At 44.8% G+C, this 14,533-nt stretch overlaps 1 protein-coding gene across 2 annotated transcripts in view; it reads right to left on the reverse strand.

Annotated features, from left to right (window-relative positions):
- The window catches only part of LOC144684590 (phosphatidylinositol-3-phosphate phosphatase MTMR7-like), a 136,802-nt gene that overhangs the window by 63,612 nt on the left and 58,657 nt on the right, over positions 1–14,533 (reverse strand). For both annotated transcript variants that reach the window (XM_078548583.1, XM_078548573.1), the window contains exon 10: positions 11,420–11,469. In XM_078548583.1, the coding sequence (XP_078404709.1) occupies positions 11,420–11,469 (50 nt within the window). The remainder of the gene's footprint in view (positions 1–11,419; positions 11,470–14,533) is intronic.

Here is a 14,533-nt window from a genome sequence, read left to right on the forward strand (position 1 = left end):
GATAGCCCTTGCTCCAGCCTGGGAGGATCCCAATGTAAAGAACCACAGGGCAATGGGCATCTTCACACCCAAGGGGTATGATAACTAAAGCACCCCTAACCGGGAGCAAGTGGTCTGACCAGGCCTTTATATATGTAACACCACTCCTTGGCAATTTCACCTTCTTTTAAATAACACTAGAAAACTCACAACATTGCTACAATCTCAGTCAGAGCCATTAGAAATCCATCAGCAACTAACCTGAAAGTAGTTGATGATCCATTTAAATACAGCTACTGGAGAGAGATGGGAGGAGGGGGGCAGTGTGGGATTCTTCCTGTTGTTGAACACGTGGTTAACTCCGCATCTTTAGGAGGGGGCATTGGCTGGAGCAGCAAGCTCAAAAATAGCAGCATTGGCATCAAATCAATGTCACACATTAATGTCACAATCTGCCTACTCTACATACTTCCAGCACACACTCAAACATCCACTAATGCCCACAGCACATGGGATCTGGAGTGGGCTGCCTTATAATATACCATTTTGTACCAAAATGACATGCATAGTGCTGAAACTACAAGCACAACAGACTCAAACTTTGTAGCCCATATTTTTTGACAGAGGCGAGAAGAAACTTTTTATTATCACCCTCTCTAGAGTTTCCTTCTTCTCATTAATTTTTCTGCTCTGGTGTCTTGAAGATGGTGGCTCAGGCCTCACCCAAATGCCATTCTTGATATTTAGGCCTGAACAGTGATTACTAGCAGACTTTTCAACTGTGAGCAGTATCACCTCTGAGACCAGTTGTATCCTCACACAGATATCTCACCCATGTCTAAAAGAGTGGAAAGTCAGGGTGTGTGTGCACATGCATGCACGTGCACAATTTTCCAATGTACACTCTTAGCAGACAAAGGGCAGAATTTTCCGTGTCCATTGGTGGTGGGCATGTTCAGCGGCGTGAGCAGGCAATATGGTGAGAAGGCCAAAAATCATGACGTAGTTTGCAATCGTCCACTCTGCCCGTCAATGGCAGGTTGCGTTTCCCACCATCAGACATCAGGAACCTCAGTGTAATACATCTGCATATCATTACAAGTCCAGCTCGCCGGAATCATCCCCCCACGCTGGATCATCCAAGCACACTGGCATGATAATAAGCCAATCTATCTCACAACTGTACATAAGCGACATGCACCTGGCGAGCTCCACTTTGCTCACAACTTCGAGATTTTTTTGCCTACCTTGCTTCAGGCAGTACTCGCAGTCATTAGCGCCAGGCTTCGCAGACAGCATCACATCACTTTTAGGGCAGCTCACAGGCAGGTCTCTTTCCACCAGGCCAGCCATAAGGCAGGGCTGGCTTTTCAATGGCTGCAGGGGTATGGCTTGCTTGGGGAAGGGTGAGAAGTAGCCTCAGGCAAGGGAAGAGGCTGAAGAGCGAGGGTTGTACTGGGGAAGGTACATATCCCAGGGGGTGTGTGGAGGCTCAAGTTGATTAGTGCAAATAGCCTCAAGATGGTGAGGGCTGAGGAGGCAGTCTCCAGAGGAGATGAAGCCAGATGGAGATGTGAGGATGTGTGAAAGCGAATGAGTAGTGATGTCCCTTGTGCTGGCATCGAGTGAGATGCCAGTGAATGTGTGATGAGCTTGAGAGTGTGTGAGTTTAGAGTGATGAGATGGTTGCCTTACCCTGGATGAGATCATTCATCCTCTATCTCTCTATCTGCATTGGATGGCCAACCTCTTCTGTGCAGCATTGGCACTGAATACCGCTGCCATCGCCTACCAAGCCAGAGTGGTAATGTTGCTACCCCTCCTGCGGCCAGAGCAGAGGCAGAGGACATCACGGCAAACTTCCACGGCATCCAAAAGGCACTCAAGGGACACATCACTTAACTGGGGGACTGCAGTCTTCTTGCCTTTCGGGGCCATGTCTTTTGTGCAGCAGTCCTGGGCTGGAAGAACTGAGAGATGTGCGCGTGGCTACACTTTAAATGTGGCATCTGGTGTGATGAAGCGGCGAGATGGACGGCATGGAGGGCAAATGAGAGTCCGCCCGCCATCAAAATGGCGTGTTTCCCGGGAATGCAAGATTAACGAGGTGGGATTGGGATGATACAACGTAAGAAGTCGCCATTGCGGCCAGCGGGTAAAACGTCCTTTTTCCCACCTGCTATCGCACTTAGTGCAAATCTGGGACAATTCCACCCGAAGTGTCAAAACTGTACAACTGAAAAATTTACCATAGTTGCTACATGGTGCTATGGGTTCTCATTTAGGCAGAATGAAAATTACATATAACAACAACTTGCATTTATAGAGCAATTTTAAAGGTGCTTCACAAGAGTACAAATCAGGCAAAAATTGACACTGAGCCTGGGAAGAAGGCATTAAGACAGGTGGCCAAAAGCTTTGTCAAAGGGATAGGTTTTAAGGAGCACCTGATAGGTGGAGAGAGATGTTGTAATGCAGAAAGCTTTAGGGAAGGAATTCAAGAGCTTAGGGCTTAGACAGCTGAAGGTTACCAGCGAGTGGGTGAAGGAAATAGGCAATGCACTAGAAGTTAAAGGTATGCAGAGTTTTCAGAGATTCATAGGGCTGGAAAAGATTAAGAAGATAGGGAGGAACAAAGCCATTGAGGGATCTGAATACAACAATGAGGGTTTTAAAATTGAGGTATTGCTGGATCAGGAGCAAATACAGGTCAGCAGATACAAAAGCAAAATACTGCAGACACTAGAAATCCAAAATAAGAACAAAATATGCTGGAAATACACAGTAGGTCAGGCAGCATCTGTGGAGAGAGAAAGAGAGTTAAGTTTTCAGGTCAGGATGACCTTTCATCAGATCTGAAGAAATATAGAAATGTAAGAGTTTTTAAGCCAGTGTGGGAGGGCAGAAAGAGCAAGAGAAGGTCTGTGATAGGGTGGAGAGCAGAGGAGATTAAAGAACAAAAAAATTCATGATGCAAGAGCCAAGGAGAGTGATAATGCATATAGTAAAGAAACAAAGGTTGCATCCAAGTCAGGGAGAATGATTACACAGGAGCCATCTGATTGCAACATGAAGGGATAAAGAAAGAAGCAAGACAAGACCAATACAACAAAGAAAAAAGGAAAAAAAACACATAGAACAAGGTGAAGGCAGAGATTATAATCTACAATTGTTGAACTCAAGGTTGAGTCTGAAAAACCGTAGAGCAGGGCTTCCCAAACTGTGGTTCACAACTCACAGTGGGGTTGAGACAAAATTTTGGGGTTGCATGCTCCAAGGCAGCAATGGCTGCCATTGAGCTCCAACCAAGTGTTAACAGCTATGAGGCCTGTATAAATGCTCATGACATTTTTAACGGTGGGTATGGTCTGACTGACCAATCTTTAGGGCTTGATTCCTGCTCCAAAAAAGCCAGTGAATCGATAGTTCAGACAGGGGGCTGCTTTGCAAAACCCACCCTTCCCTGCTTTCACAGCTCTTTGCCCTCCCCACCTCGCTCACCACTTGGCTCACACTCTGGGGTCACAGCAATTTTCCAGCCTCGATATGGGGTCACAGTGGGAAAAAGTTTGGGAAGCACTGATGTAGAGTGCTGAGTCAAAAGATGAGATACTGTTCCACAAGCTTGCGTTGGGTTTCACTGCAACACTGTAGCAGGCCATGGAGGGAAATGTCAGCATGGGAGCAAGGTGGAGAATTAAAATGACAAGCGACTGGAAGTTCGGGGTCATGTTTGTGGACCAAATGGTGATGTTCTGCAAAGTGGTCACCCAGTCTACATTTGGTCAGCCCAATGTAGAGGAGGCCACATTGTGAACAGCAAATACAGTATACTAAATTGAAATAAGTACAAATATATCGCTGTTCCACTTGGAAGAAATGTTTGGGGCCTTGGATGATGAGAAGGGAGGAGGTGAAAGGACAGGTGTTGCATCTCTTGCGCTTGCATGTAAAGGTGCTGTAGGGAAGGAAGTTGGTATTTAGGGTGACCGAGGGGTGGACTAGGCTGTTGTGGAGGGAATGGTCCCTTCGGAATGCAGGAAGGGGAGGGCAAAGGGAGATATGTTTGGTGGTGGCATCACACTGGAGCTGGCAGAAATGGCTGAAGATCATCCTTTGAATACAGAGACTGATGGGGTGGAAGGTGAAGACGAGGAGAGTCCTATCATGGTTTTGGGAGGGAGGGAGAGGAAGGGATGAGAGAAGTGTGTGAAATGGATCAGACACAGAGGAAGGTCCTGTCAGCCACACTGGGAAGGAATCCTCAGTTGAACAAAAAGGAAAACATATCAAAAGCACTGTTGTGGAAGGTTGCAATATCAAAACAGATGAGGTAGAGATGGAGAAACTTGGAGAATGGAATGGAGTCCTTATAGGAAGTAGGGTGTGAGGAAGTGTAGTCGAGGTAGCTGTGGGAGTCTATGGGCTTGTACTGAACATTAGTTGATAGCTTATCACCAAAATGGAGACAGAGAATTCGAGGAACTGAAGGAGAAAGTCAGAGATGGGCTAGGTGAAGGTGAGGGAAGGGTGGAAATTGAAAACAAAGCCAATAAAGTTTTCATTGTTCAAGTTTTCCAGTTCATGGAGAAAGCAGATGGTGGCACTGATTCGGTCATCAATGTATAAGGCAGGCACAGCCGGCACCCATAACCTTTTATTTGGAGGAAGTGAGTAGAGTTGAAGGAGAAGTTATTCAGACTGAGATCAAGCTCAGCCAGGCGGAGGAGGATGGCGGTGAATGGGGACTGAGGTCTGTGGGTAGTGAGGTCAGGAATGAATGGGACCTGGTGCAAGTTAGGGTACAGGTAGCAGAGTTTTGGATAAGCTTAAATTTATGGAAGATGAATGATGGGAGCCTATCCAGGAGAATCTGGAGAAAAGAAAGCTATGGATGAGGGATTCAATAAGAGATGTGCCAAGACAGGGACGGAGAAGGGTGATGTTATGGTACTGAAAGTAGGCAGTTTTTGTGACAAAAAGGATATGAGGCTGGAAGTTCAACTTTGGGTCAAAGAAGGTGACAATTTCATGAACAGTCTATTGCTGTTAGTGCTGTGCTGTTCTGAACACGCTCTGCAGTTCAGCCAGGGCAACTCAGCTCCTGACTTCATTACATTGTTAACCTCATCTGTCTCCAGCATTTTCTAATGACAGCATCTGAATTCCATTTCTTCAAAACAAAAACCCAAAGTGCTTCATCATGACCGCACAGTTTGACATTCTAGACAGGCACATTACAGCCTTAATCCAAACATGGACAGAAGAGCTGCACTCCATACTTGAGAGTGACTGCCCTTGACATCGTGACAGCATTTGACAGAGTGTGGCATCAAGGAGCCCTAACAAAACTAAAGTCAATGGGAATTGGGGGAAAACTTGTTGGAGTCATACCTAGCTCAAAGGAAGATGGTTGTGGTTGTTGGAGGCCAATCATCTCAATCCTGGGACTTCACTGCAGCAGTTCCTCAGGGTAGTGTCCTAGGTCCGACCATCTTCAGCTGTTTCATCAGTGACCTTCCTTCCATCATAAGGTCAGAAGTGGGGAGTTTCACGGATGATTGCACAATGTTCAGCACCATTCACGACTCCTCAGATACTTAAGCAGTCTGTGTCCCTGTGCAGCAAGACCTGAACAATATTCAGGCTTGCGCTGATAAGAGACAAGTAACACTCGTCTCACACAAGTGCCAGGCAATGACCATCTTCAACAAGAGAAAATCTAATCATCCCCCTTGACACTCAATGGCATTACCATCACTGAATCCCCTACAATCAACATCCTGGAGGATACCATTGACCAGAAAGTGAACTGGACCAACCATATAAAACAGTGGCTACAAGGGCAGACCAGAGGCTGGGATTCTATAGAGAATAACTCACCTCCTGACTCCCCAAAGCCTAACCACCATCTACAAGGCACAAGTCAGGAGTATGATGGAGTACACTCTCCACTTGCCTGGATGAGTGCAGCTCCAACAACACTCAAGAAGCTCCACATCATCCAGGATAAAGCAGCCGCTTGATTGGCACCCCATCCAGAAATATTCACTCCCACCACCACCGACACACAGTGGCAACAGTGTGTACCATTTACAAGATGCATTGCAGCAGCTCAACAAGGTTCCTTCGACAGCACCTTCCAAACCCACAACCTCTACCAAGAAGGACAAGGGCAGCAGATGCATGGCAACACCACCACCTACAAGTTCCCCTCCAAGTCACACACCATCCTGACTTGGAAATAAAATGCCGTTCCTTTACTGTCGCTGGGCCAAAATCCTGGAACTCCCTTCCCAACAGCCCTGTGGGTGTACCTACATCACATGGACTGCAGTGGTTCAGGAAGGCAGCTCACTACCAACTTCTCAAGGGCAATTAGGGATGGGCAATAAATGCAGTCCTTGCCAGCGATGCCCACATCCTGTGAACGAATAAAAAAAAAACATGCAACTGTGGCCAATGTCACAGTAAGTGGAAGAATTTACATAGAAGATCTCTTTGGGAAAGTCAATCAGCACTCAATTTTTCTGAAGATTCCACCCCTCAGCTCCCCCTACCCGCCCCCGTTCCTTTCCTGCCTGAGGCCTGATCAGGGTCACTTTCCGGGCTCTGCCATGCTGAGAATTGAGGCTGGCCGGGAAATGCCCTAAAGTGGTCATTAATTGGCACTTAAGGGCCTCAACTGGGGCAAGGGTAGGCAGGCTGGCCTATCAGTTTTTCCCTTTTTAGTGTTTGCTACTTCCTCAAAGAATTCTAATAATCAAACATGATTTCCCTTTCACAAAACCTGTTGACTCTGTTTGATTGCATTGAGGTTTTCTAAGTGCCCTGCTATAACCTCCTTAATACTAGGTTCCAACAATTTCCCTACGACAGATGTTAAGCTAACAGGTCTGTCATTGGCAAACTTAGATATATGGCTCTGTTGCATTGTCCAAGTCATTAATAAAATAGTGAATAGTTGAGGCCTCAGCACAATTTCTTGTGTGACACTTAGTCACTTAGTTGAATCATTCGAAGAGCATTCACCAGCACACTAGATATACAGTTATTAAAGGCCAAAGGCGAAAAGAGGACCTGTATATGGCTGCAGGCATTTTAAACTTCAGACACACAAATTAGCAGATGGACGAGAAGACCGATGAAAATGTCTGGAGGCCACTTGAATTGGAACAGCAGGATAACAAAATTTTGCTGAAGTATCGTTACAGAATGCAATTTGGCAGAGATTGGATACTCTCTGAGGGTCTCGTGAATGGTAGTTTACAGTTTTTTAGGTTTGTAGATTTTGTTTGTGAGTTACTGTACTTATTGGTCCAGATTTTGCGATCAGCAACAACTTCCATTTTTCCAAAGGCAGTTTAAACCTGGCACCAAATCAGATGTGTTAACCGAATCACAGGGGCAAGAATTTTCCCATCGGCGTGTGGGGCCCACTCACCGACGCGTAAAATGACACGGAATGACATTGGGCGGAACTCTCACATCAGCCCGCGTCATTTGCATTTTCAGGTCAGCGGGGGCACAGCCGAGTCAGCTGTGTGCCCGCCGACCTGTCAACGGCCTACTGAGGCCATTCAAAAAGCAATTAAAAGCAATTAGTGGCCCATAAGGTTGGCGGGCAGGTCGGGAGCACTTGCAGCCACCTGAAAAAGCATGAAACCTCATCCACGGGCAGGATGAGGTTTCATAACTGAATTTAAAAATTAAGATTAACTTTTACTTAAAGTTATGTCCATGTCCCAACTAATTGTCACATGAGGGGACATGCATGGTTAATGAAATTTTTCTTTGGGAAATGATCTCCCCGAGGCAACACTTAGTCTCAGGGAGATCGGAGCGCACTTCCACATTTGCCATTCCCATTCCCAACCCCCCTCCACCCCCCCACCCACACAGCACTACCGTGTGGACGTCACACTGGGCAGGCCTTAATTGGCCTGCCCACAATAAATGGCGGGGCACCCCCAATCGGGGGCGCTGATCGGAGGGGCGCCCGCCCACTCCTGCTCCTACACTTCCCCCGCAATGGGGGGTGGGGGGGGGGGGATTTTGCCCAGGATCTCCTGGCTTGCAGCAGCAGTGATGTCAGCAGGTAGGGTGAGCAACCAATCACACTGAAGTGTTCTCAGACAGAAACGAGGATATAAAGTGCACCAAATCTCTTCATTTAATTTAATTTATCAGATAGCAAAATAAATAGCTATGATTGGATCAAAATAGAGAAGAACAAAATAGAAGCTAAAATATCACATAAACAAACGTTAGGAAAATTATTTTAAAAATATATGGAATTTCTTATATTGGAGCAATTTGCTTTCCAACAAATATAAAATTAGTCTTTCAGGTCAATGAGACTGTTTAACAGTAATTATGAACTTAGTACACCATTTACCATTAGGGATAACATGAAATAAAGGCTACAACTCTAAGTGCAGGAGCAGAGGGACCTGGGTGTATATGTGCATAAGTCATTGAAGGTAGCAGAACAGGTTGCGATAGCAGTTAAAAAAGCATACAGTATCCTAACATTTCTTAATAGAGGCATAAAGAACAAGAACAAGGAGGTTATGCTGAATTTATATAAGAAGTTCAGCATCAGCTGGAGTATTACGCCCAGTTCTGGGTGCCAAATTTTCGAAAAGATGTGAAGGCATTGCAGGGAGTACGGAAAAAATTCACGAGAATGGTTCCAGGGATGAGGAACTTCAGTAATGAAGAAAGGTTGGAGAAGTTGAGACTGCTTTCCTTGGAGGAGTGAAGGCTGAGAGGAGATTTGATAAAGGTATGCAAAAGCAAGGGGAGCCTGGACAGATTAGATAGGGAGAAACAATTTTCACTCGTGAAAGGATCAAGAAAGAAAGGGCAAGATTTAAGGTAATTGGCAAAAGAAGCAAAGAAGACATGAGGAACAATGTTTTCACTCAACTAGTGGTTAAGGTCTGGAATGCATTGCCTGAATGTGTGATGGAAACAGGTTCAATCAAGGCATTCAAGAAGGAATTAGATTGTTATCTGAAAAGGAAGAATGTGCAGGGTTACAGGGAGAAGTCAGAGGAATGGCACTTGGTGAATTGCTCATTCGGAGAGCCAGTGCAGACATGATGGGCTGAATGGCCTCCTTCTGTGATTTAAAATCCAGTTACACCTCATTCAACAAGGTGCAACATTTTCAAGAGTTTTTACTACAAGACTAATCATAAGGGTTCAAGTTCTCATCAGTTCAATTGATTTTCCTTGGTTGCAGTCTCAGGGATCCACAGCAGCGCAATCTTTAGAGAAATATAGGGCAGAATTTTCTGCCAGTCGGGTGGGCGGGCCCAACCCAATCTCCGGCGGGTGGGGAGCTGATCCCCGCCGGAGAAGCGTGCCCCGCTGCTACTTTACATGGGTGGGCCAGTTAAGGCAACTATGTGCTTCCTGTGCGGGCGGAGGGTATTCCCCAAAAGCGAGAGCGTGCTCTTTTACGCATGCGCACGAAAGAGCGCACATCTCCCTGAGGCTAAGTGCTGCCTCAGGGAGATCGCTTACATTCTGAAAAATGTTAAAAATAGAAAAAAAATTGGCCATTGACAGGTCGGCAGGCCCGCAGCTGATTTTGCTGTGCCCCCGCCTTCCTGAAGATTTAAATGGGGCGGGATGATGTTGGGAGTTCCCCCCCATGTCATCCCGCGTCATTTTACACATCAGCGAGCGGGCCCCGCCCCCTCCTCACCAACGGCAAAATTCAGCCCATAGAAACACTGACAACAAATTCTGGATTTTTGCATTATTCTGCATATGTGGATTCTTGAAGTTGCCATCAGTTTCACTGATGTAATGACAAATATGCTGACAGTTTTACCAACGTTACTAGTACAAAATTTGGCCAATATAACTAGTTTCCCTTTATATGCGTCTGTGTTAATTGCCTCAACCACTGCATATGGTAGAGTTCCATATTCTCACCTTTCTCTAAGTAAAGAAGTTTCTCCTGAAATTTATTCTTGCATTTATTAGTGACTATTTATTAGTATCTTATATTATATTGTACAGCTTGTTTCTGTTGTGTATTCACATTTGTGCTCAAATAATATTCTAATAATATTCTGAAATTTTTCTTTTTTCCAATTTCAGGTTATTCTTCATGTATAAATATTTTATACTTAAATGGGTTCTAACACACTCTTTCAAGACCTGATAATTATCCTTAATAAACACCCACCCCCCTCCCAGCCCAATGGATTTTAAAGTATCTAAATAACGCTCATATAAAGCTTTATTTAATCAAGCATCTTTTACTGCCCTTGTAATTTTGCCCCCCTCTACTAAAAGAATGTTTAAAAATGGTACATGATGCAACAATCCAAGGTCAGTCAAAGCCAGGTTCAAAGATAAACACAGTGTGCACCATTTGTTCAGGGAACAAGGTCAACCAGCTAGTGAAAGCAGACTATTCAATTGATTATATGAATGTAGTAGAGCAGAAGAAATAGTTCAACAATTTAACATTTCTAAATACGAAAAACAGAAACTTCTTTCCGCTTTTCAATGAACATTTTTTGAAGTAGGCATGGGAGGAGGGAGAGTTGGGTCTAGCGCGCAGTTCATGCATGCGCGCGATAAAGCACTTCAATCTCCTTGAGGCACTAGTGAGCCTATCAGCAGCCAATACAGGGGGAAACCAGCCTCTGATTGGACAAGTAGCTTTACAGCATTTTTCAAATGTATATCAGCTGAATGTCCAACAAGCCTGGCATCCGAGTTCAGAGGTCTCAGGGGCCACATGTTAGACAAGCCTGGTCTAAAAGGTCATGAAATAGTTGGCACATCTTCTTGAAGGTTTGACAACTGCCTTGGTGACAGAGGGTAAACAGTGGCAATAACCTGAAAGTGTGCTGCCTAGAAAAAACAAACTATTAATGTTCCACAGGAACTGTTCTGAGATCCTTCATATTAAAAATATTTGTAAATGACATAAAACAGGGTGTTCATAACTATTATTAAATTTACTGAAGACAATAAGTGAACGAGTTATTCACTACTTAGACTGACAAATGATAGATGAATTTCTACACAAATAAATATAGGAATAAACAAGTTCCCAGGCTCAATTATGCTGTCGGACGCTAGGGGCAAAGAGACCAAATTGCAGGAGTAAGTCTGACCCAAACACAATATCTAGCAGCAAGTTTTCCACAGAATTAACAGAAGCCTTGGGATAGCTTATCTGCCCAGCATTTTATCTAAGAATTTAAATACAGGAAAATTACAGACAAAGTTTGTCATACTAACTGTCAAGTTACCAGTATAATGAATATTTCTTCTCTGGGAACTTCTATTTCTCCAATCTGGATTAAATTTATATTTTTTCAAATCTATTGAATATTTGTTGGTATGAGAAATAGAATATCAACATGCTATGAGGCATACAATTAAATCCTGCTAATTCTGCTACCTGTGATTAAACTTGTGTCCAAAGGAAACCCAATCTTTTTCAATTAAAACCTACAAAAAAAATGAGAAGGGTTTTAGAATATTATAATCAGTAACAATGACGTAAAACAATCAATTTTATAAAATCTCTAGTATCATGATTAGAGAATCAGAATAACCAGTCAATTTGTAGCAAGAAAGAATGAACCAGCATTTGTATAGCATTTGTTAATGAACTCAAGACATTTTAAGCCCTTTCGCACTGGAAGAGCTTCTTCAAATTCTGCAATGGAATCTTTTATGTCTAGATGGGGCCATGGTCATCCACCATGGGACCATTCTGATCATTCACACAGGGATCATTCTGAGCGTTCACAAAATTATCATCAGAAAGAGAGCACCTCCAACAGTACTGCACTCTAGCACCTGATTGCACTGCTCCATTAATGTAACCTGGTTGACTGCTTGAAAAGCCTCCCACTCCACAGCAAGGCAGTTTGCATAAAATTGTGTCTAAAGAGTTTATCCAGCAGCTATCAGGCCAGTCATATGAATTACTGAAGATGAAGAGTAATTTTCTGACATTAGCCTCAAGTTTACCCTTTATCAGTTGGAATTTGTGCTCCATTGCTCTAATGTCGTGCTTTAGACTGAAATAGTGTTTGAGATTCACCCTTTGTATTCCATTTACTTTAAATGCATGCATACAACTCTATATCCCAATAAGATCACTCCTCAATTATCAGCTTTCAAGGTTGAAAACTCTTGAGTATCACCAGTCTTCCCCATACCTCAGTCCTCAGATACCAATATATTTTTTTAAATGCTGCAAATGCTGGAAATCTTAAATAAAAACAGAAAGGTCAATGACCTTTTATCAGAACTGCTTAAAATCTGTTACATCACTCCATAAAATTAAGTGTGCCCATCCTGATCCACCATACAGAAACATGTTTTATGCAGCTCAGTTATGTAAACTATTGACCTTGATCACTGAAGTCCATAGTTAAAGCCACCACGTCCTCTTTGCAACAAGAGGCAGAAGAGAGAATTCTAAAGCCAAAAAAAATCATGAACATAAATAAAATTGACAAAAATGGTTGAATAACAATTAAAATTTTAATTATTGAACTAGGAAACTGCTGCAACAGAACTGTTGGCCTTGCTGCATGCATCACATGAACATTTAGGAAGGATTAAAAAAACAAAGACTCAGTGGCTAAGTTCATTGCAGCTATAGTACTGAGTTATATTATATTAGGATTTCCGGCCCCGCCCACATCATGGCGGGTGGGAGTGGAAAAAATTGCGAGGTTGGAAAAATCAATCTACTGCCATCGTAAAAGCAGTCCGGGATCGTCTGCTCCAGCCACCAATGGCGGGCCTGCATTTCCCACCACGGCACGTCAGAAACATAATTTTACTACATTTCTACCTCATTATAAGAGGTGCTCGCTGGAAACATACTACCATGCTGGATCAAGAGGGCATGTTGGCTTCCAATTAGACCGACATGTTTCACAATAGTATATAAGCAATGTGCAACTGGAGACCTGCACTTTGCTCATGACTTCGAGATTCATTCACCTACCTTGCATCGTGCAGCCCTCATAGCAATTCAGACTCAGCCCCGGGCTTCGCAAGCAGCACCACATCACTTTCAGGAGGGGTGTCAAAGGCAAGTCTCTACTTACCAGACCAATGGTAAGGCAGGGGCAGTTTTTAATGTGCTGCAGGGTAAAGTGGGAAAATGATCTGAAGCAAGACCAGGGGCTGCAGGGTAAGGCCTGCACTGGGGAAGGTGAGAAACTGGTCTGAGGGAAAGAAATGTGCTGCAGGGCAAGGGTTCCACTAGGGTGAGGGGGGCAGGTAAAGAGTGGAGAGTGGGGAAGGTTGCACTTAGACACGAGGTTGGGGGGGGGGGGGGGGGGGGGGGGGGGGCAGTGCGGCAGTGGTAGGGTGCACCCGGGGGAGGGGAGGGGTGAGGGGAGTGTCCTCAGGGCCAGGATGGGGAGAGAGTCAGTTACAGAATGACATAAGCAACTTTAGGCCAGAATGGAAGGATCACTGAGTGAAGGAACGCTTCAATGTTGAGCTTACGAAGACTGTCCTGTCCCAGTCCAGGCAGGGGAAGGCATGTCAGTCCAGTCTCAGTCATACCAAGGATGCATCCGCAGGATATTTCCTGCATACCACAGGACGTTGTTGTAGCCTCATACGAAATTGGTCCGGGTGAGGTGGTGAGTAGTTTCTGGCGTCATACTGGGCCGCAGATGACATACTCAGTCACGGGAGGCATTTGCAGCCTTTAGATGGGGAAAAGGTATTGTGGGGGCGTTCAAGGGTGTCCGAGAGTGGGGGGGGTGGTATATGTCAGACTATGCAAGCGTCCTCAAAATGAGGAGGGGTGAAGTCCACACGGGCATAGGCACATCTACTTCACCATGTTCCGGGAGTGACAAAGGGATATCCACCACAATCACGATGGGACCAAGGAATACAGGGGGAGGACTGAGAGGTTCTTGGAGGAAGGGAAACCTGAACATTAAGCTCCTGCAGGACGTTTGGAGGAATTTCTACATTTACACAGGGAGGGTCCAAGCTGGTTTGGTAGTGAGACTTCAGCTCCACCATCTTCCAACCTGCAGCAATAGCGCAGTACATAATTAAAATGAGGAGATAGTCTGCTGGTGAGTGCTCTGAGGGCCATTGGAGGGCAGGTGTACTACAGCCAATTAAAGAGGCACCCAACTGAACTGTACATTCCCAAATGAGGAGAGATGCACAGCTAATACATCTTAGGAGCCTTTCAATGACAATGAAGGCAATCAGGAAAGTGAAGCAATGATGTGCTTCCATACAAGACTAATCCCGCAAGGTGGCACTAACTGGCAGTGTGAGATATCCCTCTGAATGTGTGATGGGCTTGTGAGTGTGTGAGTTGAGCGTAATGAGATAGTTGACTTACCATGGCAGCATGATGAGGTCACTTATTGTCTTTCTGCACTGGATGACCTCCTCTAGGCAGCATTTGTACTGACCACTCCTGCCAGCAGCTCCCAAGCAGGAATGGTGATGTTGGTGGACCTCCTCCAACCATCACGGAGTAGAGGACATCGCGGCAGACATCCACAGC

This window comes from Cetorhinus maximus, chromosome 1 (genome assembly GCF_964194155.1).
Source record: "Cetorhinus maximus chromosome 1, sCetMax3.hap1.1, whole genome shotgun sequence".
Taxonomy (NCBI): Eukaryota; Metazoa; Chordata; class Chondrichthyes; order Lamniformes; family Cetorhinidae; genus Cetorhinus; species Cetorhinus maximus.